We start from the raw sequence: 24,456 nt of genomic DNA, 5'->3' as shown, positions 1-24,456 counted from the left end.
CCCCAGCACCCCATCAGGTACACCCCACCGAAGCAGCACCCACTCTGCTTGAGTTGTCGCAGCGCCCTTGCGGCGGTGTAGCCGCGCCGCGTCATGAGGAAGGCGGCGAGCACCGAGGCCGAGCGCGACCTGCCCTGACGGCAGTGCACCAGCACCGTCCCTGCCGTGAATATGGAGCCTCGCTTCATGGTCACGTGCTCGTGATATGAGTGATGATGTTAACGTTTATAACAGCTGAGCATCACCCTTAATAGTAACGAAATTTTTGCAATTACTCACATTATTCAACATATTATTTAGTTTAGGGCTCATAAAATTATTATTGATATAAAAAGCAAACGATCGCTATTCTTTAAGGCTAGGCTCTTATATATTGGTTCGTTCTGAATTTGTCGAAATGTTTCAGGCATTAGCCAACAAGAAAAAAATATTCTTCATTAATTAATAATCTAGAATTAGTCAATTTTCAATTATTTTCATCGTGCCCATATAATGAGTATGACAATTCCGAATGCAGGGTAAAACGAAGATCTCTATCCGTCCCTCATTGATGTCGGGAAGTTCTCTATGACACTCGCTGGAGTTTATCTTCTGCTTTATCACATCAATGTCATCTAGCACCTGCAAACAAAAAGCTACACGCTACGTTAACATAAAGTTCGAAGGTGTTCGTTGCAGTGATCGTAGCTGCTTGTTTAATTACGAGGTGACTGCTGCTAGATGATTCCAAATTTTTTAGATCGCTGGCAGTTTAGGCGACGATGACCAGGTTTTAGATATCTTGGTAATCGAACATTACAAAGCGGGAATGCAAAAGAAAATCAAAATTTAAGTAAAAAATGGAAAATTCGATAAGAAATTTTGCAAAATTGCAGATGACAATAGAACTTACGACTACACGAGTACTTAACACAAAGCTCTGAATTACCGTCCTTTTTCGTGCAATCTATGACGATCGCAGTAGATTCATTTGTAAGCGTCCCACGAAGATGACACCTGCACCTCTTGAGCGGCCAACAACAGCGGCCTTTCCAACCCAACATCTTCACAAGATCCCCACACGTCCTCTATTGAAGTGATCATAACCAAACCCTCCAACTACTCCGCGTAACTTGGAAATTCCCATCCGAAGTTAATGAACTCCATCATATCAGTCTTAGCTGACGTCTCAATCCTAGCCGTAATCGACTCAATATGTATATATAGAACTCCTGTATTTAACCGCCACCTTCTCTTTCGGCCAAATTATATCACATCAATTGTTGGAGACCCGCTACATCAAGCCCTCCACATGTCCTTAGCCTCTCATTCACATTAGATGACTAACCCCCCCTTCATCTAACCGTCTTATCTCTTCACCCACATCACCAGCTGTTGCGCCCTTCGTCATCGCCAGGCCCCTTCCCCCCAACTAACCTCCGCTGTTGAGGGCTCCATCAATAAATTCTGCGGCGGCCTCGAAGTGTTTAGCGGCGTTTGCGAAGGGTAAATCGATGAGGTCCAATCCCTTGTAAATCAAGGGCGTGTCCTGGTTCAGTCCGCGGCAGGTGAAATTCAAGAGGTACGATTGGTTGAGAAAAAACATCGCTGAGAAAATATACATCGTATCTTCGGAAATGAAAACAACCGAATTAAGTGTTAAGTATTGGGAAAATTGTTCGTCGACTTTTCATGAAAAAAAATCAAATTTTTAGGATAGTTCTGGGCAATTATTGTATCCTAAACACAACTTGTACAAAGAAACGATCGACAGCGCCTGATACAAGGCAAAATAAAACAAGTTTAAAAAAAAGGAACTGCTAAGAGTCGGAGATAAAAAGAGGAATATCCGTATAAATAAGATTTAATGTAATATTGAATTTTACTGATCAATTTATGATTCAAAATAGTCTTTGTTAATTTAGTTTTCCTATTTCTTAAACTTGTATTTGTGAAGTATTAGTATTGAGGGTGCCGAAACGTTGTAGACGACAATATTGTAAATTGTCTCAGACTTTTTCTGTTTATAAATTATTCATCAAACAGTGATTGAAGTCATCGAACTATCTTAATAATTTGAAAAAGCAAGACAATTTATCGTATATTATATCGTATATTAACATTTATCGTATATCGTAATTTGTCGTAAATCGTATAATACGATATAATGCAACAGAATGAAGTGCAACACGAGCTACTTAATTTCCTTAACGAGCTTTTCAATATTTGAAACTATAATTTAATTATATTTTCAATAACGAGCTACACTGTAACCATAAAATTTTAATTAATTCTTTCAACAAATAACCCTTTTAGAGAAATTCGCCATAATAATCACTAAATCTAACATAACTCGCAATTGTAGTTGAGATAATACGACGAATTAAAAAAATCCCCTGAAGACCATACCAGAAGACTCTCAGATTATTGCGAGCACCTAGAGATAAATTATATGGTTGCTCAATGGTCCATAAAAACAGCGAAAAATCACTAACACTTGAACAAGGGATCTAGATGAGGGGATACGCAACGGCAGGCAGCAAGAATTTATAGCTTTTCTCTTCATCACAAGAACATGAGCAGAACTACAGCACCGCCTAACATTGTGTCACGTAAACATAATGGTTATACCCTCCCGGGAGATCCTAGGATGACACTCGCCACCTCTTCATATCTGAGACCATAAAACCTCGAAAAATTTGATAAGAATTTCTAGAAAATTCGGTGTTGATAGCACTGTAAGGGGACGTATGTTATTGTAAATATTAGATTACGTATGTTATTGTAAATATTAGATTATGGATGTTATTGAAAATATTAGATTAGTGATTTTTCTTTTAGGTTTTTAGTCACCACTGACGTGACCTCGCGTAGGAATCCACTATATCTTGTCATTCGTTTGTGCGATTCCACCACAGAGGTACGTGGTCCTTTTAGTCGTGTTTATTTTCAGTGTTGACAGTGTTCTGGTGTTTAAGTGAAGTTTTCATTGATCTTTTAGTGCATATTTGTAGTTATAGTTGTTCATGTATCATATGTCATCCGTGCGTTATTTCTGCGTGTATTAGTTTATTTATTTCATTAGTTCTAATTTCTTGTGTTTTCGTTTTGTATGTGCAGAAAGGCTCCGATATTAGAACTGGCTCCGTTCATTAGAGAAAATAGTTAGTCGGCCTAATGAAAGCGCACGGTTTTGTTTTGTTTATTTATTTGTTTGGTATTCATTGATAAGTGGTTTGAATTATTATTGTTTGTTCATTTATTCAGTTTTATTCATCCTTCTTAATGGCAATAATTATTAAGACACGTTTTAAGTAAATGTTTGGTGGCCACTGACGGCTTTATTTATATATTATTTATTCATTGAATGGGCCCCGACAGCACGAGATTTTTTCTCGTAGGAAATTAAGATAGTTTCGTGAATTTAAGTTTCAACCGGGTTGATTGAACATATCAATAAAGCAAAAAATATTTTGCATTCCAATTGTGTCTCCAGACAAACTTTACGGATTTCATTCGCGCCACGACCAACATATATTAAAATCGTGTGATTGTTTAACTTCTGAACAACTATATAAAGAAGTGGGTAGAGTTTTTGTTACCGTCTTAGAATCTTGGCTTATGTCCATTATAACGCGAACTAAATTATTTATTTACATTAGGGTCTTTTAAAACAATTGATAGAGGTATAGTGAATGTAATAAATTTCGGAGACTATTAGGTAACTAAATTACAGCGATTGCAAAGCCGCTCCAATGAACAGATGGATTAATAAGTTCTTGACAATCACTCAGCGGAGCATTAACCCTCTAGTCTGCCCATATGTTATCCCTCTAGCCTTCCATTCATTAATGTCTGCCTACATTTGAGAAGTGGGCAGACCACAGCTCACTCATAATAATGTATTTCTTGCGCTGAAATCAACCAGGAACCACTTGCCTGACGTAACAGTTATTTGACTTCAGCTAACAAATTAATTATGACCGAAGTCGGGCCTCTGACGGCTCTCATCTTACAAGCAAGTCTGGCTTCAATGTTACGTCATTAATTCAATTAAAGTCCACGCCTCCAACTCACTTTGTAGAATTCGTCGCCGGTTTTGACGGGCGCGGGGCCCATTTTGAGGTTGGCGGCGGCGTTGAGGACGTGAGTGACGCCGCTGCGCAGCAGGTACTGCTTGTTCATTGCCGCGTCGCTGCAGATCAAGAGAAGAGGTAAGTAAGAAACAGTAAGAATAATTCCAGGAAACGGTAGGAAAAATGCCTCTTGTACTCAGAAATGTACAATATATTAACGTATGTTTACACCATTTTAGTAATACGCGAGATACGTAAACGATTTTTTGAAAATGGCCAAATAATATTTGGTTCAGTTGGACGGAGAGTAGAGTTAAGATCGTTTAAGGTTAGTAAGAAACAGGAATAGACACAATAATCGATGAAACTAAATGCATAGCTTTTAATATTTGCTTCGCAGATCAAGATCGAGAAACTTCGTTCCTATCGACGCAATGTGCCGTAACAGACGTAAAGTCACGTAACTTGATTAATCGCCTGTCACGCGCACTTATAACCAATTTCCAAACTAACTTTAAAAACATGAAATTTTCGTGTGCATTACCCTAGTTTTTTAATATTCTTTTACTCAAACGTTGAGATTTTTTTACCAAAGCAATAAAAAGTCTATTCTAGTTATTATGAATCAAATGATTGCTTTTAAAGTATAGAGGCTATAAAACATGGATGCTGCTAATATTCTATAGTTTAACAAAAAATATTCTATTTTCTTCTGTTATTCTGGGAGAAAACGGTTGATTTTCTACAGCAGGGACTTCACTAAATCGCACACTGAGAAAAATTTAGGCAGTGTGAGTGGATAAGTTGTTGCAATCAAGGCAGACAAGGATAGTACACCGTACACGGAATAGCAACTCTTATTGATCCCGGACAGATTCTATTTTATTACTTTTTTCTCATAATACTTTTTTTGAAAATTTCGTTTTTCAATTGCGATGAAGCAAGAATTCCAGCCTAATATATAGTAAAACAAGGCTAACTGCGGCCATAGTGCTAAGTTTTTTCACAGTAAAAAGATAATACAACATTAAGACTGGTAAACTGGAACTAACTAAACTTAAAAATTATCTTGACGCTAACGTGAGGAAGAAAATTAACGTAATTCAATCACAGTTTAACAAAATGATAGCAAAAATTATGTCAGGAGTTTTATCTGCGTTTCAAGTACTGCCTACCTCGCCGGCTTTTTCTAGCGAATTTTCGTAGACTGGATCAGGAAGCGATCGAGCACAGCGATTGGGTATACCAACAGAATATTTATTGTCCCCAAAATTTAGCAGTCTTTTTACGCTACATTGAGCATGAATAATATTAGTGATTAGGACTTGATTCTTACCAGTCCCCAAGGAAGATATGCGGGTAGACTTCGTCCATGTCAGCGCCGTCCACGAAGCGCGAGATGTGACCCCGCATCTCAGGAATGAGCGTGAACCGCGGCTCTACCGTGTCCAGGATCTCCTTCAAGTCGTCAACGTCTGCAAGGGCAACACACGAACATAAAAGTTATTGATGAAGTCCAAATCAGTCACAATAAATTATGGCATCGCTTATCTACACTAAAGATCATAATCTAATTTCTAATTTTCGAAATCCATCTCCTAAGCTGTTTGCTTGTATAAATGAAATAGTTTGTTTTATGATCGATTGAAAATTCAAATTTAATTTCTAAAATTTGTGCAGTCTATTCTTAATCAGCGATGGTTGTCCAAGTGGTTAATATCTCTAAGATAGTAGCAGCGAGTTACGGGTTCGATATTCACAACTAGCTGTACAAATTCTGTTATATTTAGAATCTGCGACAAGCCAAATATGAAGTATAATTTGAAGCTGATATCCCCAAATTATTCTATTAGAAAGCTCATGCTTAAGACTCATAGGACCTGTACGTTCCACAAGAACCTCCCATACAAAACAATGCAAGGCTTTTTAACATCAGCCTGACCTGCATCTCGCATATTAAGACTTAACGCTAAAGACCGCCTTCACGCACACGCGACGACACACTCTAAGTACACACCATCCGAGGCATTTGGCTCGCTCCCAATACAGTAAAACTGAGTAGGTGACTCAACATGCCAGACGTAGGTGAGAAATTTACGACTATAGCCTGCACGGTAAAAACCTACGCACAAGACACCACTTACGTCAGGTACGGTCGCGTCTGCGTGCTTAATTGCCGCGAAGTTCACGGTCACGAGCTTCGCCATTTATTTTACCTAGCAATCATTCACAAATTTCTTTGCCCGTAACTTCTGTTAGAATTTCACGGATTGAGCTTAAATAACATTATTATTGTTAAGTTCGATTATGTAATTATTTTATTGCTGGTATATATGTAGTCCAAAACTCACAAAATAGTATCTAGATTTTAACCTCTTTTCTACGTGTTCAACTCCATCGATCGACTGGTTAAAGAACGAAGTTTTATTTGTGTTTGTCTCATATATTTGATCAATGCATGTTTTATCCATTACATTAATTAATAAAGTAATTAATAGCGAGCGTATTAATTAATGAACCACTTTAGAAATTTTTCGTCTCATAAAATGAATAAATTGCCTATACTGACTTTCGATTTGCCAATAGCAGCGCAGCCACGAGTCAGGCGGTGACAAGTTGAGACTCGTGACTCATGCATGTGATGCAATACTTGCAGCTAATTTAAGATTAGGTGAGAATGAGTAAATTGAACTTACCTATATTTTTTAATTAGTTTTTTGTGCTTAACGTTTAGAGATGTATGACATTCAAGCCTAAATACTGCATGTAAAGTAAAGTGAAGAGTTAATTCGCAAAATTTTGCTCTATAAATAAATTGTAAAAATTATCAAATATCATAGGCAACTTCTAAATGGGTAAATTAAACACTGAGAAGAAAATTTTCTCTCATCATGAATATGTATTTCCGCATTCTGATGACGCACGATTAGAAGGACCACGAGCAATTTGGACGCATCAAGTACAAATTTCCGATTATGGACCAAAGACTTTGAATAAAACCTGCCGACCAAGAAGGTCCAACTCTAGGTCGTATTTTAAATTAGTGATAAGATATCACGGCAGCTTCATCCACTGGCTCGATACGCATCATCAGAGCATGGATCGCCTACACTATTTATAATTTAAGGTCACTCACGCCATGCACTGTTTCATCTCCGCCAATAAAGAAACCATTTAACCGAACGATCACCAACTGTCAGACAGAGAAATGCCATCTTCACGGCCTTGGCTTTATTTGGAACACGTGCAGCGAAGTGAACTCATGTCACCCACGGCATCACATCATGCTGGTTATATTGAAGTTAATATGCGAATTATTATTACAATTGTTCATGAATTAGTATAATAATCTCTGATAATTCCAACATGAGTGATCAACGAGACAAAAGAATTCCTTATATCATGAAAAGAAATATTTGCATACATATTAAAATTCAGCGACATTGTAAAAGCCTCATAAGACAAATACTCGAAGCACGCATTATATTTGCGCTGAGTGTGGATCTCGTATAACATCGTTGTGCATATAATACGTACTTGTATAGATATTGTTTGATAGCACTGCGATGGTGTATTGTTAATCTAATCAGAGGCAAGCAAATTCCATCAAATTGCTTCTCCTCAAGCCGTCTATCATGATCTGTTTATAAGCCACAGTAAACGAGGCCGGTGAGGGCTGCACGGCGTAACTGGCTTAACGATACCATAGCGTTACTAGTTCAGCCATCACCAGGCCAGGTCAAAACGGCTTCAGAAGACACGAAATTAAGTATTTTTGCTAAAAAATTTATTCATTATATTAATTTTTTCTGAAACTAAGAGATTGCACTGAAAATTATGTTACGAATGCTGAGCACCCGATACGATATTTCTGCCAATATATTAGTTCAAAAACATTTATTAATAATATCTAGTGCGATATTCTTTTTTCCGATTGAATGTGTCGCGGCATAATTCAGTCTAGCACCTGCAGCGCGACGATGACCGCAACAAAACACTGCATTTGTCGGATAATTTAGCCCTGAAATTCTCCTTGCATTTCTACACACGGCAGTTTTACGAGCGAGACTCAGACACTTTATAGGGTCACCTTAACTGAACATATTTATTCCTGACACTTCTTTCCTCACTGAAATTCTACTCATTTTCTTTTGTATTTGATCTCTAAATTCTATTCTCTGTGTGAATTTTAATGAAGCAAGAAACGAAAAACTTTACTATTAACTTTACTTTTTTTATTCCACCGTAAGATAAATGCTAACTTTTTTAGCGGTGCATATTTTGTGACACATCCTTCGCTGTTTGAGAACACGGATGCGTCAAAGAAATCTCTACAGAAATTAATATAGCTCCGCTGTCATAACCTCATCGTTGGCAAGGCATTTAATATATTGGGAGCCTCTTCCTATCTCAGGCACTGCGCATGACTTTCGTGCATTGGTGCCTTATTTAATATGGCATTAATGAACTTCAAGCTGATTCGTAAGGTTCACCATTGCAATATTGTTAAATATTGTAATTAAAATATTTACATCTCACAGTCAATTAATTTTACATAATCTCAATTATGAAATTTAGTAACAATCTGTGTTTAGTAAGACTCTTAGTTACGATGTTATAATTTCGTAGTTACAAATAAAATTCACTCGTATAATATCAACCAGGAATGACTTTTGATAATAGTTGCAGGCCAGCCAGTTTCTAGTTATTAACCTTCGAATTATAATTACAGACGAATTAAAAGTACATACGAAGTATAATCATATGCTACATACGAAATAGAAGTGCAATTACACACGAAATAGAATTACACACGAACTAGAAGCACATTCTACAAAGAAGTGTGTAGAGTCGAGGCAAAAATACAAGCACGTCAAGCGGCGCGAGTCGCTCGTCCAAACTGAATGGCAAGCAAGACTGCAGGCCAAGTTTGTTTATAGTTTTTATGATCATAATTAAAGACGCCTGTGCGATGCAGTTGGTCTGACGCGAGCTGATTCTGTTATATAGCAGATGTTATTAAAACAATCTCGATCTTTCCTAATTCAAAGTAGAAAGTTTAGGTAAAGAAAATAACTATTAAAATAGAGTGGAATATTGAGCGTTTCAGATTAATAGTGAATAGAAAATGACGTCGGTATCAAATTGAACATCGAACTGTGCAAGATATAAAAGTAATGCATAAAAAATTAAACGGGAAAATCTGTTAAAACATTGGAATCAGCTCAAGAATTCAAGACAATGTAGCAATTAACTCAATATTAATTTTCAATCAGCAAATCACAGGCGACAGGCGATTGACGCGCAACAAGCGACTTTACTCCCAAATGTCATTTCCAACCTTCAGTGCAACTGACAAGTTTTCAGCCCACACTCCCGAATAAGACGAGTAAGCGCGTACAGAAGCAGGTGAGTTCACGGCAATAAACGAACTTAATGCGCCTCACTGAACTCATTTTTTCCGCTTGCGAAAGAGATACATCGATGAAACTGAGGATTTAATTCGAGGATCAAAGTCCAACGGGGTAAGCGATGCAATATGCAACCTGCAATATTTATAGCGGAAAAGAAAATTAATGAAAGAATCTTTTTACCGCTTTGTTGGGTTTAAGCGAGAGCTTTTTTCTAACTCACCGCAGATAAGTTTTAATACGAATCATACAGTAAATTTGAACATTTGTGGAGTCATATGTAGCTGTAGGGCTCAATCATCCTATATGCAGTCCAACATCATTCAATAACTACTTCCAAACTTCAAACTTCTCTGATATTTGTAATCGCTTTCCCTAAGTTACCCATAATCTTACAATTTATCAAATTAAGACCAACGTAACAATATTGGGGTCTCTATAAATACTAAAGTATAATCGATGTATTCGATCATCGACATTGATTTCCAGATAATTGTAAACCCAGCAAATAAAAAAAACATTTCATTTTGTATCAAAGAACAACGTCAAGTTTTTCATACTCACATGACGGGAACTCCAGGCCTTTTGGCAACGTCACTTCCATGCTGAGCCCAAGAACTTATTAAGTTTGAAGTGAATGTTGATTGGCGATGAACTTTTAGTGTTATTTCAACTACACGGCGATGACACGCATCAATATTGCCCGGCGTTATATATGCAGTGCGATGGAAATCATGTTTTACACACAAAATTGTTTCCTACACGTAAAATTCAAACGTAATTGAAGAAGCCTACACGTGACTAAAAAGTTAAATAACGTAGATTTTATTTCCAATAGTAAAATGGCGCAACGATTATAAGCTTATGATCATATATTGAATGTAACAATTAAATTTAGACTCAGGAATACAAATTGAAATTGCAAAAGTCATTCGTGCGCAAATTTAATAGTGATATTCCTGACATAATAATGAATATTGGAGTCAAAACTGTGAAACTGAATGATGAATAATTAATTTCTGAAGTGATGGACTATGGTTGCATGGCGTTGGTCCTGAGCATCAACGGGGCTGCGAACTGGTGGACGGCGGGGCCGGGGGCGGTCATGGCAGGGCCTGTAAAAATTGTGCAGACATTTCATTCAGGATCACAATGCAAAATTATTCAGGCATAAATATCATTTGTTTGCTTGAATCGCAAATCTCAATTAATATTAACATTTATTAATAATATTAATACAGACATTAATTCTGATTATATTTTTATTATTCGTCAGCCATCATAAGTAGTATGCTAGGATTTTAATAATTAAATGAAATAATTTTATTGTTAATTAAACAATTATAAACAAACAAACAATGTATAATCTAATTGTTTTAAATTATAATTATATAATTTGCAGAGATTATTGGCTCCAATGAATAACAATTGAAACGTGAATCAATGCCGGATGAATTGAATCTATCCGCCAAGTCATGGTTATGGCAAGTTTTGGCCATGACTGTGACTCGTCCTGGTTATGGCAAGTAATTATGACTTTAATCTTGGCTGGTTATGGTTATGGCAAACTTTATAATCCAATATTTGTTGGAATGAATTCGCATGATAAGCAAGCCAACGAGCGCTGGTGAACTCAACGTACTGTAGCCTTAACTTACGGATCAAGTGGTTCAATTCACGGCGAGACTGCACCGCGCTGAGAGACTAAACGTAATGAGAGTGAGACTAAACGTAACGCACGAAACGCAATGCAGGGAGAGCATGCATTGATGAAATCAACGGATCTTCGCATCAGTTGACATTGGAATTAAATCTCGAACGTCGATTACGAGGCCACCGCGATTAAAGCGAAGGGCCGCGACGACGTTCAAAGTCGAGGTTTTCAATTAAATTGACGATCTCTACTGAACTCATGGGGGATTTTTTTCACATGCGTAAGAATTTCAGGCATCAAGAGATGCATATAATGCCATTAAAAATTTATTCACAGGAATTTAATTACTTGTTTTAGCTATTGAAATATAATTAGTTTACCAAATTTGGAGTAAACTGTTGAACAATGAGCAAGAACACACGCTACACAGATTTGGACTATAAATTGAAAGATGACCATTAACAATTCTATAAAACAAAGTATTTTGAATTGAACAACTCGAATTTCCGAATTTTAATCACTTCGATGTCGATTTAAAAGTTTTAAACCACACTCAGCGCCGCACTTGGCAGGATGCGCTCATCAATTTGAGTGCATTTCAAACTTTTGAACTCCAGTTTCCGCAAGCCAGAGTGGATTAGTAAGTAAGCCGGCACTTCTAGCGCAAGGATCCCAGTGAATACTTTCAGTCCTTCATATATGTAGTTCTAAAACAATATCTCCCTAGTTCGTATTCAATATTTTATTACAATAGCATTTTAATTAGTACTCAAGATCATTGTGGCTGACTTTCTTCGTTTATTAGTGGAAGGAAAGGCGTTAACGACAACATGCTTGTGAAGTGTTGACATATTCTCCGACCGGTCATGCGGTTTTTTTTTACATTTCTGGTATCATTACAGTTCACGTCGCTACTAACTTATCTCCCAATTATTTCATTTATATTATAAAGAGGTGATTATTTGTTGTGCAGACCGTTCGGTTCCTCACATTTTAGTTGCATGGCACTCGTATTTTTTCGCTTCTATTTCACATCTTTCCAATTAAATGGCCGTTTTCCAGACTGAATATCAATAATGTCAATTTTCTCAAATGCTTATGTTCGCAAAATTAAATTTTAAAAGCTTAAACACTCATTATTTGAGTATTTTGGAAGTATCCATTGGGACGATTATTTGAGTTTCACTATATGTTAATTCTATAAGCACTTAGAAACCAATCTTGAACGTTAACATTGTAAATTCCGATACCACCTGACTTGACATAAGATTATCATAGTATGTGCGACTAGTCGTAAGAAAAAAAGTTACCTGGAAGTTAGGAAATCAGAAATCTCGATAGTCCACCTAATTTCAATAAAAAAATTAAGTCCTTTTTGAGGGAATTTATTACCAAGTTGATAATAATGCTGTACAATAATTGAATATATCCACACACTAATGATGAAGCGCTCTTTATTTCTCACCCAGTATGCCTGCCTTCGAACTTCTCTCGACTCAAACCTGCTGAGGTTGGTTTCTTGAGGGCAAGGTTTAGTTGGCAGCGAGATTTGCTTCATACAGCTTGCCTCGAAATGTCTCCGACCTATCTATAACATTTTGATATCATGAAATGAAGATGAATAAAAAAACATCGCTTTACTTCCTGTGATCCTTCGGAATCATTATCTGACACGAATCAGAAGTTTTCCTACAGTATATATAGGTGTTCCTCAAGCGCAACGAGATCTCTGCAGAAGCGCTCTACGAAGCGTGTCAGTATATACTGGCTATCAAGCTAGTTTTATGGGACTCGGTCGGAAGCTCACATTGCACACTTGATCCGTTAACGTTTCTTTATTCAAATACATAACAGCTCGGCCGTAAAGCGAAAACTTGACGACTGTTCCCATTAAAGAAATTAGGCAAAAAATGGGTTAGGACGTTAGGTTAATTCCGAATTGAAACGGGAATGATAATTTGTAAGTTCTTCAATGATGTTATTGTTACGCTATTAAGAGGTTATTTCATTAGAATTCAGAAAAAAATATAAAAAAATTCAAACCTAATCTTGAGTGATGGGGTGCGTCCCCACTAGGTTAAGAAGTTGATAAGCAAAGACGCGATGAGAATCCTTAATATATCCATATAACCGGTAATGGATTAAAGTCGATAAACTTCTGGACTAAGATTGAAAATAGCGCCATAGATAATATTTATCAAATACCATGCAGCTACATTTGAGATAGCTAAGTCAACTTTGGTGTTTTTTCTATGCAATTCCTCTCGCAGTTATTATAACTGCAATTGGTAAGTTACTATAAGGGCAACTTAGAGTTAGAGCGTCATCTGTAGCAACCGATTACTTTCTCACGGGATACTTGCTGAAAAAAGTAAACACAAATGTTCAATGCGGAGCATTATTACTTATTAGGTGTTTGAAAAATATTTTTGACACATAGACTTCAACGTTCAAGGAGAGTTTGAGCGACGTCCCTGCAGGAGCGTAAATATTCCACCGATAATGGAAATCAAGGGAATATTCTTGCATTGCATAATAAAATAAATTTATTACTGCTTTCATCGTGAGAGCTGTTGTTGAGATGCACTTCATGTGTGGCCCAGCCTATATATAAGCCTATACACCAGCGGCAGCGCAATAGTCAACTAGAAGGTAGTTTCATTGGCGTGTCAAGGGGATGACAGCGGCATGACTCAACACTTGATGATAGAACTGAAAACTTCAGCAGCAGGTTCTATGATTCAGTACATTGAAATCTGGTTTATATTTTTAGATACTTCCGATTATAGCTAAGAAATCCTATACGTTACAGTTCGCATCACCAATTTATTGTACGAGCCACAACAAAGCCGCAACGATGTCAACTTTTTCCCCAATTAAGGGCTTAAATTGTGCACATATGAATTGAAGCCGACTTCAGGAGAAGGTATCCTGACATATCAAGGTATTTCAGACGTCTGGCCACGTCATTGGGTGTAATTCAGAATAATAATGTCGATTACGAAGTAGCCTATGCCAACAAAGGGGTTTTGATTACAAATCCCGAACGATATTATTCAAATTTTAAGCAAACAGGCGAATAGACGAAATCTTTGCGAGTTTATACTGACAGAAATGATTTCAAATGTAGCGATGCAAGAAGCTTCAAGCTCATCATGCACATAGCGCGGTCGCCAGCACAGCTCGCTGCAGGCTATTCATAGTTGGTAAGTTGGAGGAGACGGCGAACATTTTACCGCCAGTACTTGGCAGCTCTCGCACACGCTTCCGGCAATCAATTGAGCTTTCCGCATCCCAGTTGACCGAATATGTTCTTCTGCAGGCAACGCAGGTACTGAAAAATATCTATAATTTCGAGAAGTTTATACTTCGCTAGGCATGAATGTTCTGAAAATAACGTGATTGTAAATCTTGGCAGATAACGATTAGGGAAATGGCGCAATAATAGGGTGGAGATTAAAATAGAAATACAGTGCAAATTTTTGATAAATACAGCGGAGAAATGAAATCCATTGTTGAAGTAAGCGCTCAAATGTTACATGTCAGCAGAATTGACGCCAACTGAGCAGTAGTAGTGAAGATTGAATTCTATTTCTTTTTGCATTCTTACTGCATGATTTCATTATTTTCATGGTTTGTTTCATCACAGTAAGAAAAAATTAGTATAGAAACCTAATCTATTGTAAACCGCTTGAAAATATTAATTTTCTATATCTAGAACACAACCGGTATGTAGGCTACATCCGGTGGACAATGTACATACAATAGGCGATTTTGCATGCGTGATTTTTTGTCCGGTTGGTCCGATCCATGCTTGACATACCAGAAAAATTTATAAAGACCGTCGAAATTCTTACTACCGAGGTGTGTACATGGAGCTTGATTCTTACGTAGTAAGCTTTGAAGTTAACATAAATGAATGGACGATGAGAATCGAGGGTACACAGAACTTGGTGTTTTACTACCTGCGTACCATCAATCGGTCTCTTTTTACCTAACATTATTCAGCTGTCGATCTCGGAGCACAAAAAATTACGTTAAAAGAATGTTCGCTTCAAGTGAACAAAAAGTAATATTTTCCCGTGAATCCTCAACCGAATGACAGGGTATAGCAAAGGTTCCTTTTTGTGTCGGAAAATGGCATATATACTTCTATACATTGGTCTGTGTTCCACTTTTTGGCGGGTCGGAGAAAATTTCGAGTCAGAAAGCTATTTTAATGCGTAAAATTTAATTTTTAAAACAATGAACGAAAATTAAGAATTGGAGTACATATCGTGAAGCGTATCGCTATCGTAGAGTACAACTTTAATTAGAATAAAAAAGAATATGAATTATAACCTGAGCCCTTTTCATAACTCGTCCGCATTGCATTCACAGAATCGGCAGCTACTCACAATCTGCTAATATTAAAGCAAGATCTCATGATAAGCATTGACAAATAAAGTAATAAACGCATTGAAAGATCCAAGTTAGTTAGTTAGTTTAGTGGCCACATGTTTACTAGCGCTTCAGCTATTTAGCTATGAAAGATCCAATACTGCAGCTGAAAATGTTGGATAAATAAAACGTGTGGCTGCAAGCAGTCGTCTTGACGCGGCAAGAATGTGTCGGTGCGTGGGTCTGCAAGTCACTACGGCACAATGCCTCACTACAGGAAGAATAAACGTTTGTTAATACATTACTTTACATCTTTATACCTCTTTATGGTGATATTATTTGGTGTATTCAAAATGTAAGAAATGTGGAACCGTAACATTGTCACAGTGCGCCGTTCTGACTGAACCCTTTACAGGTTTCATTTCAAACAACTGAAGGATTCGCGAGTGCGCAACGTGATCTAAGTACTTAGCATTAGGCTCGCTGACAACTTCCTCAGATTAAGTTACCGAGCGCGAAGCTGCGTTCACTTGATAGCCGGCGCTGAGGATTGCAACGAAGTTTTCGGTTCCACAACTAGTCATTGAATCGTTACTAAATCTCAAGGGGTCATAGATAAAATATCTAACGTCTCTAAAGAATGTTTCCGACACTTTTCCGAATTGAAAACGAGTGCAAGGGAAAGTGTGATATATTCGTAAGGGTAAATAATTTTTCGCTTTTTCTTCATTTCATATACTTACTCTACATAACTTTCAGCATTAAATCGCGATCAAAAATTAGCTGAAAAAATTAGCACAGGTAACCAAAAACGTGTGCGCAAACTGAAAATAGAAAAAAATGATGAAAACAATGACAGACTCATGCAGTTGCCGGGATCACGATAAATTGCCGATTGACGAACAAATTTGCTGGCAAAAAGTATCACATTACCAGAATACCCGAGCAATCAGCGGCAATGAACATTTTTGGCAGCCGCAAGCGCCCCTCTGGGGAAGATGGCGGGAGACAGGGCCACGTCAACAAAGGGAATTATTAAACACGTGGGGAAGCACGAGTAAAATTAAAAAGAAACTTAGGAGAAATAGTCAAGAATTGAAGGTGAAGAAAATGAGAATATGGAAGCAGTAGAAGAGAAATAAAGAGTCAAGGGTTGAGTAAGACAAGTGACGAAAAATAATAAAAAGTAAACGTCTATATATACCATGAAACCTTAGTATATTTGAACTTTTCGTTATTTTGAAAATTTTTCATTCATCACATGGTTATGGAAATCATGCCTAACTCACAACTGATAACATGCGCATCTCTCCACTCAGGTACACGCACTGCGTTTGAAGGGTTAAATAAAATAGCAATTCGTTAAGCAATCCAATTCCAATAGTTTCATATTCTTTTTATGCATGATCATCATTAATTAAATAAGTCGAAATCTGTCTAGAATTTGTCAAAATTTCTGGAATTTACCAAGTTTCCATTTGTTTAATTAGGAATCGATTACCTCTGGTCTATTGCAAGTACGCAATCAATTTAAGCTCTAATATTTTTCGTGGCCCCCCAACGCCTCATTTCATTAATGCCCAACGCCAACAGCACACGATCTAGGTCACGTTTATCGTAATAATTTTATATTATAATAATGTTTATCGTAATAATTACATTAAACTAATGTTCGTTTGTGTAAAAGTGTAGTCATATATAGGGATTTTTACAAACCTCGCCATGAGAGGAATTCACTAAAACGGCAATGATAGGCAGTAAATTCAGGTCCGAATTTCGAGATTTCTGTCTTCTAAACTTAGGAACATCACAATATAAGTTACAATAGGAGACGATGAACAACGAGGGGCAATGAACTAGCAGGACGTCAGGGTGAGGGTATATATTGATACAAGGCGAAAAAATATATCTCTGTTGGAATAGTAGATCGTAAACATAATAGCAGCATCACTAAGCCTACTACATGATATCAGCAGCAAGGAAATGTGGTCGAGACAAATCAAACACATATCAACTCCCATCCTGGGGGCAGGATTGCATTGGCTTAGGATTGCACTGCATAATACATGATAAAAGAGCAGAGAATTATTGCATCGATTGATAGCCCCTGGTAAGAAATGGTCGTGCAAGTTTAAGATACTGTAAATAGGGTAAAACAAATACGTTCTTCCCTGAATTGTTACCTACTGAAGACCGTTTAGGTGCAGCGGTAATTTAAACCAGAACAATATAACGTAACAGGTTGAATAAGAAGCTGTTACAAGCTTCTAAAGTTTGCTTAGAGCTATTTTCATTAACAGACCAGAAAACACACACGTCTGGGGCACAGATGGACTCAACATCGACTAAATATTAATTGTTTAAACAAAGACACACGAGCATAAATTATCACTGCGACACACTAAAGCTGAATATAAAATATTTACCTACTCTACAAGAGCAGAAATTCCTCAAGTAGGATTAGTACCCAAATACAAGTTCCCGCTTGAATTATCAATTAAAAAATTACATAAAAACTTTATTAAGGTTAAAAATTAAGCTGGAAGCATAAATACTCTATAAAAATTTTGAGAATAAAACGAGGCTACCTTAGAATAAAAGCGTAGATAACGAACTGTTAACTGCAATAACAAAACGGTACCGAATTATTATTTTGGTTCCATTAACAATAAGCAGTCTTCATATACTAAATCATAAATCATTGCATAGGACAGCGATAATTGCTGGCAGAAATATTAATGCTACTGCAGCAATAAAGAGAAAGTTCGTGAGCGCCGCTTGCAGGGCACATAAGACGAAGTCCAAATACAAATTTTGCCCGATTGATGTTCCTCGTTCTAAGATTGCAGGTGTTTTGTCTTAACCAGCTACAACGAGTACCACAAATTTCATCGTTCATCATCATGAAGCTATTGCAGAAAAGTTGTATAAAATCAACGGTACCTTCAGAACGGCCTTTCAGAGAAATTCATTAGATGTTGACTCTGAAAAACTCGTACCGTCATCAAAATAATTTCAGCACCCGGCGGGCTCATTTCCGCAAACAATGGGAAGTAAAATATTCTAAATCTCTTATATCTCTTGAACAAACTTCGCGACTAGAACTTGAATTAAAATTGCGACGAATAACATGCGTGCATCAGAGGCTTCCGCGAAACAGAAAAAAAACACGCACACATTTCTTACAATAAAAGTTATAAAGGGGGAGACGTGATGATTAAAATGACATAGTCCATACATGTCAGCACCAGATGTGACAAATGTAAAGTGTAATCAACCGTATTCTAAGCGTGCATGCCTAATTGTTCAAAACATATCAGTGCTCGGTTCACTACACCAGGTATACCCGATAAAAGTTGGGCAAATTATCGCATTCATGATTAGGATTGAAATTCAAATACCAACACACTACAGAGTGATAACGAACTCGGGTACTGTAACATTTAACAGCGGAGATCAACGGCCGAAATAAGGACCTCGAAGTGAACATCAAGTTCATGCTCAGCAAGAACGCATCAAAGTTTCAACATCTCAACCTCCTTGAAATATTCAAGGCTGTTACATGAAAATCGCAGGTGTTCTTGGTTCATCTAATTGACCTATTGATGGAACCACGTATATATTAAATTGTACTGATGTAATTCAATGCATCGCTGCGCATCCCATGCATCATCGAGTGCAAGGAATCTCCACTCAACCGGGATCGAAACCGTACAAATTACGATTAAATTTAGCTAATAAGGTAAAATCTGCTGAGTACAAAGTTTTTACTTTATTTTATTTAACTTTTAACTTTATTGTAGTAACTTGAAAACCTATTCCCAGAGATTAATAGATTCCAGTCTTTACCCCAGTTCTGTTATAGATTTCGGCTCACTGCTGCACCACTACTGCTTCAAAACTTGGACATTAGGCAGCATTGCAGTCACACTTTCACCAAATACCGAGAATACTTGATATATAATATAAAGTAAGAGAATAAGAGAAACAAATACACGGAACAAAATAGCCAGACAAAAAACACGAGAAAATATTGAATTTCTGTCGCTTATAATTTGAATATCAATATTGAACCTTTAGACCAGTTCACCACAGACACAGTATTCAGCAACAACGTCTATTTGCATTCTTCGACTGTAAGCATTCCTACAAAAGCAACGCTCTATACGGTCTGCAATACATTTTATCTTCTAGAAATGGCACAACTCATACCTAAAGATAAGAACGCGAATGTATAATTCCCGCAAAGCTTAATTAACAAGCAAAGAGCATAAAAATGACGAATTAATAAATAGGTCGCTTGCGGATGCGTACAAACCTTAGTACTAAGAACTAGTCACACTTTTAAGGCTTTGGTGAGGTTACTTAGTCTCTAGGGCATTTGACGTTCAAATAAGAACTTGATGCTGTATAGTTTTTGTCGTTTTTATTGCTCAAGGCTTCAAGGAAATCTTATGTTCAGTCTCAAGAACTTATCGGGTCCCTGGCGCCATTCATATTTCACATAAAAATAAACAATCAAAAGTTGCACGTTTCGTTAAATTTGAACGACATTTTACTGCGTTTTGGCAGTGTGCTATTGCGTTGCGAAAATTAACAATGACTTGTCAAGTTTTCACGGCTTTGGCGTAGCCTTTCTTTGTTTGGCAAGTCTGCTGTCGAGCTGCACGAGTTGGTGAAGGAAACCATCGTTGGGGTAGATGGAGCGGCGACGTCTGAGTGTCGTGAGTGCCTCCATGACGCCCATGTTGCGCCTCAGCATCAGAAACGCCGCCGCTATTGTCGAGGAGCGACTGATGCCCATGAAGCAGTGCACCAGCACTTTGCCTGTAGCCATCAACAAACATTCTAAAGTTAGTAGTATTTACACGATTAACAGATATTGATTGAGCAAAGCGAGTCAATAGGTGCGTCAGCTCTGAGCCTGCATCAGTGAAAAAAAAATTTTGTCGTTGGTCCACATTTTAGCTAGAGCATTGCACCACCCTTATGTATTATTATATAGCAAAATATATATTCCATCTTCTACATCTAAGGTCGAGATCAACTAACAAGGCGCATAGCAAATGTGAGTTACACAGTAAATTTTACCAGGCTGACAAAAGCGCGCACGACTTTGCCGTGTCTAATTTCATTTCCTTCACTGTATTCTAAATGCAGGATTAGACCTAAACACTATCAAAAGTACTTCATTAAAGAACAATTCTTCAAGCTAACATATTTTAAACTCTACTGCTATCACTTCAATTGATAGCCTCACCTCCACTACTGAGGCAGTCATCGATGAACTGAGCGCCCTGCTCGAAGAACTGCGAGATGTTGGCAGAGGGGATGTCGAGCAGTTCCAGGCCCAGGTACTTGATGTTGACTTCTTTATAATACTCGGCGTTGGTGTCCACGGTGCACATCTTCTTGCCCTCAGCCGTGTTGAGCACGTGGGTTATGCCCACTCTTTGTAAATACGCGCGGTCTTTTGCTGCTCCTCTGGAAATTAACGAGAAATGCACGCTCTTGAGTCGAGAATAACTATAAAATATGAAATTGAGTAGGTAGTCATTATCTCGCCAGATAGAAATTATACATAATAAATAAATATTGGATTATCATTTCCAGGTTCAGTAATGAAAAATATAGATCATTCAATGCATTTTATCAAGGGGTACTCACATGTCGCCTATATAAAGGCCCGGGTAGCACTCGTCCATGCAGACACCGGCAAGGTAGCGAGGAGTTCGGTCCATCTCGTGACCTGGTAACGGCCCTACGTCGGGTTTCACGCTCTGCAGCATGATCGTGAGGTCCCTGACGCTCACTTCGGATTTGGCTTTCTCGGTGCCGCTCATGGCGCCGTTTGAAAACAAAGGACTGGAACCGGTAGCGGTAACGCCCGCTCCCGATTTTCTGGAGTTTTTGTTGCCTATTTTGGACCGGCGCCGCTCGGCGACAGGGGAACGGGGCACGTGTGACCAGTGATCGAAAGGTGAAGCAGTTACAGACGAAGTGTTAAGAGCGGCTGAAGCAGCAGCAAAACCAGCCGCGGAGCCAGCGGCAGCTGCCGAGTTGATGAGGGATGAACTGGGATCAGGGTGCTCGGCAAGTGATAGCCCGGCGTTGATGACCGATATTTTCGAAAGAGGATGTTTGAGGAACTTGTCGTCACTGGGTGACCAGAGGCATCTGTCGGCGCTGGAACGCGGCGACTCGTCGGTAAGGACTGTCACAGACGCACGGCCACGTCGCAAATTAAGATTATTGGGAGGCGGCTGTCCGCTTTGAATGCTAGTCCATCTACGAGCAGCAAAAGGACTCACTGGTACAGATTTGATGGCATCAACAGTTTCGTTGGAACGGGCGTTATTACACTGCAGGAGCTTCAAATACTGCGGGAGATAATCGTCTCGTGGAACGTGACCGTCAAAGTGGAAGCCCCCGGCAGTGATGGCAATGCCAGGAGCCGATTTTTTACGAGGCACCAGGTTACAATTCTGGTCAAGTCTGCTGTTGCGAATGGTCGCTACATCATGACCGTTACTAAACCCGTTCGAAACAACAAGCCGGCTGGTGTTATTGTAGGTTTGTTGATTTGACGATGAGCTGTCGTTGCTCAAATTTCGATGTGAGGACTTATGACCATCATTGACAGTCCCAGCGTCCAATCGGGAAACGTGGTTGTAAGCCTTGGGAAATGTGTCGTTGATTTTGTTGCTTGCAGTTTTTGACAGGCCGTTGAGTCCAGAGTAGAATCCGTTTTGTGGGCTGCCTGTTACACTGCGCTGCCGATCCGCACTGCTGTCCCTGCCTACTCAACACACATGGTAACACGTCTAGTTAGCAACAAGTAACAAATTTCAATAGTTTAATGTAGGTAATCAGTCATATAATTTTTCTGGGCAAAATCAATCGTAAACAATGAAATTAATATTATAATTAGAATTAGTTACTAATAATGGTGAGGCATCAGAGCGAACAATTGAAGCTCGATCGTCAACTAACGCATACCTGGTCATTACTGGCCAGTTAAATTCTTGGCAGAATAACGAAGAAAGTACCGATTCAAATGAAGATGTAATTTCTAGTTGAAGATTGCCAAGTATTTACACCGATCATCTATTATAAAATAATGTAAACCAATGCAGTCCAATTAAAATAATATGAAAAAATCATGGAGTAGCATAATTTAGAGCATGAGGATTGGTTACGCATTTATTATAAGCGGCTATTGGAGACAATGATTAATCAGCCCAATTTGTAAGATAATCAAGCAGTATAACGAACGAGCTGTAGCCGATAATGTTGGGAAATGTTAGCATTACTGAAAAACAGCGAGCGCAAGCGAGAAAAAATAATATGCAATAACATTCTCGAACGCAGTATTTACGAATAAGAATAACCTCTCAGATGATATATAAATAAATTAAGTCACGGTCAAAATTATCATATGTTTCAGGATGTTAGGTCATGAATTTTCCTGAAATCGAGAGTTTTCCCAATTATGTGTGAATTATAGGGTGAAGGACTAACACGAGTTATGTACCTATATAATCAAGGAGCGGAATTCAATGAAACCATTCTCAAATGAAAACATTCTAATATCGGTAAATGCAAATAATTTGACTGAATAACTTTCGTCGACTGAAATCAGGGTTACAAATACAAGAAGAATAATAACATCGGTTGAAATAAATAGTTTGAACAAAGAGAAAATACTAAAATAGATGTAAAAATAGAAAAGCCAACATAGGAAACGAAAGAGTTTATTTACACCAATAATTTATTTAATTATTTATTTGTATTAATTTTTGTAATTTATTTATTTGTAATACACAAACTAGCTATGGTCACTCAACTCACTTGAAGGGCGGCATCGAACAATCAGAATATCTTTATACATTTTCTCCATGGTGAAGGGCTACAATTTACAACCTAAACGACTGCAGGGAAATGAACATCAGTATCAATTTCGTCGAGATCAACGGAACAAACCTAACGTGAAAACTAGAGAGGAGAAACAACCCTGAGATAAAAGCAAAATCTCCCTGAGATAAAATCAAAACCTATCAGTATCATAAAAATTAGACAATACTAGACATATATTTACCGATTCGTAACGACGTTATTGAACAAACAATTGCTTACTGATACACTATACAAGTAATGCCAAAAACAATTATTACACGCATTCAAAAGCTGTGGAACTTCATCCTACAGGAGAAACTGCTTTCAACATGCAAATTTTGTCATAAAAGTGATGATTTATTTGGGAAGCTAAATGTCAACGTGCGAAAATTCAGAAGAAAGAAATTGGTCTTTCGAGCAGAGTTGAAGATATTAGTCATGAATGCATTCGCGATAAACAGTAGTATTTTATTGAAGAATGACACTTTCATCACTTCGCAAATGTTAAGGTAATAGAGGCAGAACTCAAAGAAACAACAATTTGCGTACACGATTTTCGGTCTCGGAACCAAACAATGCGAAACTTGGGCTAGAACAATTCACACCGTGATAATGTATGCAAAACTCTGATTTTCTGCAAAAAAGTAATTTCACGCCGCAACCCGTTTCACACAATTATCACAAAATAAAGCCTAAATACACGACAATAAACTGAATTATTTCGTCAGGCGTGCAGCCGCTAGTCGTTGGTATGTGACCACAGGTTAGCTAGCGACGACCAAGTCTGGCTGGCACTGACGCCGTCCGTGTGGCACTGACGCCTTTGCTTACACGGTGCCAACCTCTGTAGGAATGCTGGGGGGCACCTAGTGTGCTGGGCAGAGTGGGAGCACCTAGAGTGCTGAGGGGGTGTGCTGGGCAGAGTGGGAGCACCTAGTGTGCTGAGGAGGTGTGCTGGGCAGAGTGGGGGCACCTAGAGTGCTGAGGAGGTGTGCTGGGCAGAGTGGGAGCACCTAGAGTGCTGAGGAGGTGTGCTGGGCAGAGTGGGAGCACCTAGAGT

General features: G+C 38.2%; 2 protein-coding genes across 5 annotated transcripts in view; both read right to left on the bottom strand.

The window, feature by feature from the left end:
* Nucleotides 1-24,456, bottom strand: part of LOC108670878 (dual specificity phosphatase 29) — a 29,626-nt gene that overhangs the window by 2,104 nt on the left and 3,066 nt on the right. For 2 of the 4 annotated variants that reach the window (XM_018158367.2, XM_047879713.1), the window contains exons 2-6: nucleotides 10,031-10,581; nucleotides 5,392-5,530; nucleotides 4,057-4,174; nucleotides 1,417-1,528; nucleotides 44-160 (exon numbers count right to left, since the gene is read on the bottom strand). In XM_018158367.2, the coding sequence (XP_018013856.1) occupies nucleotides 44-160; nucleotides 1,417-1,528; nucleotides 4,057-4,174; nucleotides 5,392-5,530; nucleotides 10,031-10,070 (526 nt within the window). In that variant the 5' untranslated portion in view covers nucleotides 10,071-10,581. Of the gene's footprint in view, nucleotides 1-43; nucleotides 161-1,416; nucleotides 1,529-4,056; nucleotides 4,175-5,391; nucleotides 5,531-6,199; nucleotides 6,297-7,592; nucleotides 7,853-10,030; nucleotides 10,582-24,456 lie in introns of those variants that run through there. The other 2 variants (XM_047879716.1, XM_018158368.2) reach the window with 2 other exon arrangements.
* On the bottom strand, nucleotides 16,859-24,134 carry LOC108670877. The gene is made up of 4 exons (XM_018158366.2): nucleotides 23,352-24,134; nucleotides 21,168-22,299; nucleotides 20,761-20,984; nucleotides 16,859-20,327 (listed from the first exon to the last, which is right to left on the bottom strand). Exons 1-4 carry the CDS (start codon nucleotides 23,398-23,400, stop codon nucleotides 20,116-20,118), a joined length of 1,617 nt encoding a protein of 538 aa, XP_018013855.1. The 5' UTR covers nucleotides 23,401-24,134; the 3' UTR covers nucleotides 16,859-20,115.

This window comes from Hyalella azteca, unplaced genomic scaffold, assembly GCF_000764305.2.
Source record: "Hyalella azteca isolate HAZT.00-mixed unplaced genomic scaffold, Hazt_2.0.2 contig399, whole genome shotgun sequence".
Lineage (NCBI taxonomy): Eukaryota > Metazoa > Arthropoda > Malacostraca > Amphipoda > Hyalellidae > Hyalella > Hyalella azteca.
This window is presented reverse-complemented; position numbering and strand designations above follow the sequence as displayed.

What these genes read in the sequence shown, in the direction of transcription:
- LOC108670877 (XM_018158366.2), bottom strand. Translation starts at nt 23,400, where the DNA reads ATGGAGAAAATGTATAAAGATATTCTGATTGTTCGATGCCGCCCTTCA. An exon ending in TGTTCGATGCCGCCCTTCAA is followed by an intron (nt 22,300 to 23,351) that starts GTGAGTTGAGTG and finishes TGTGTTGAGTAG; the next exon opens with GCAGGGACAGCAGTGCGGAT. An exon ending in GGCCTTTATATAGGCGACAT is followed by an intron (nt 20,985 to 21,167) that starts GTGAGTACCCCT and finishes GTTAATTTCCAG; the next exon opens with AGGAGCAGCAAAAGACCGCG.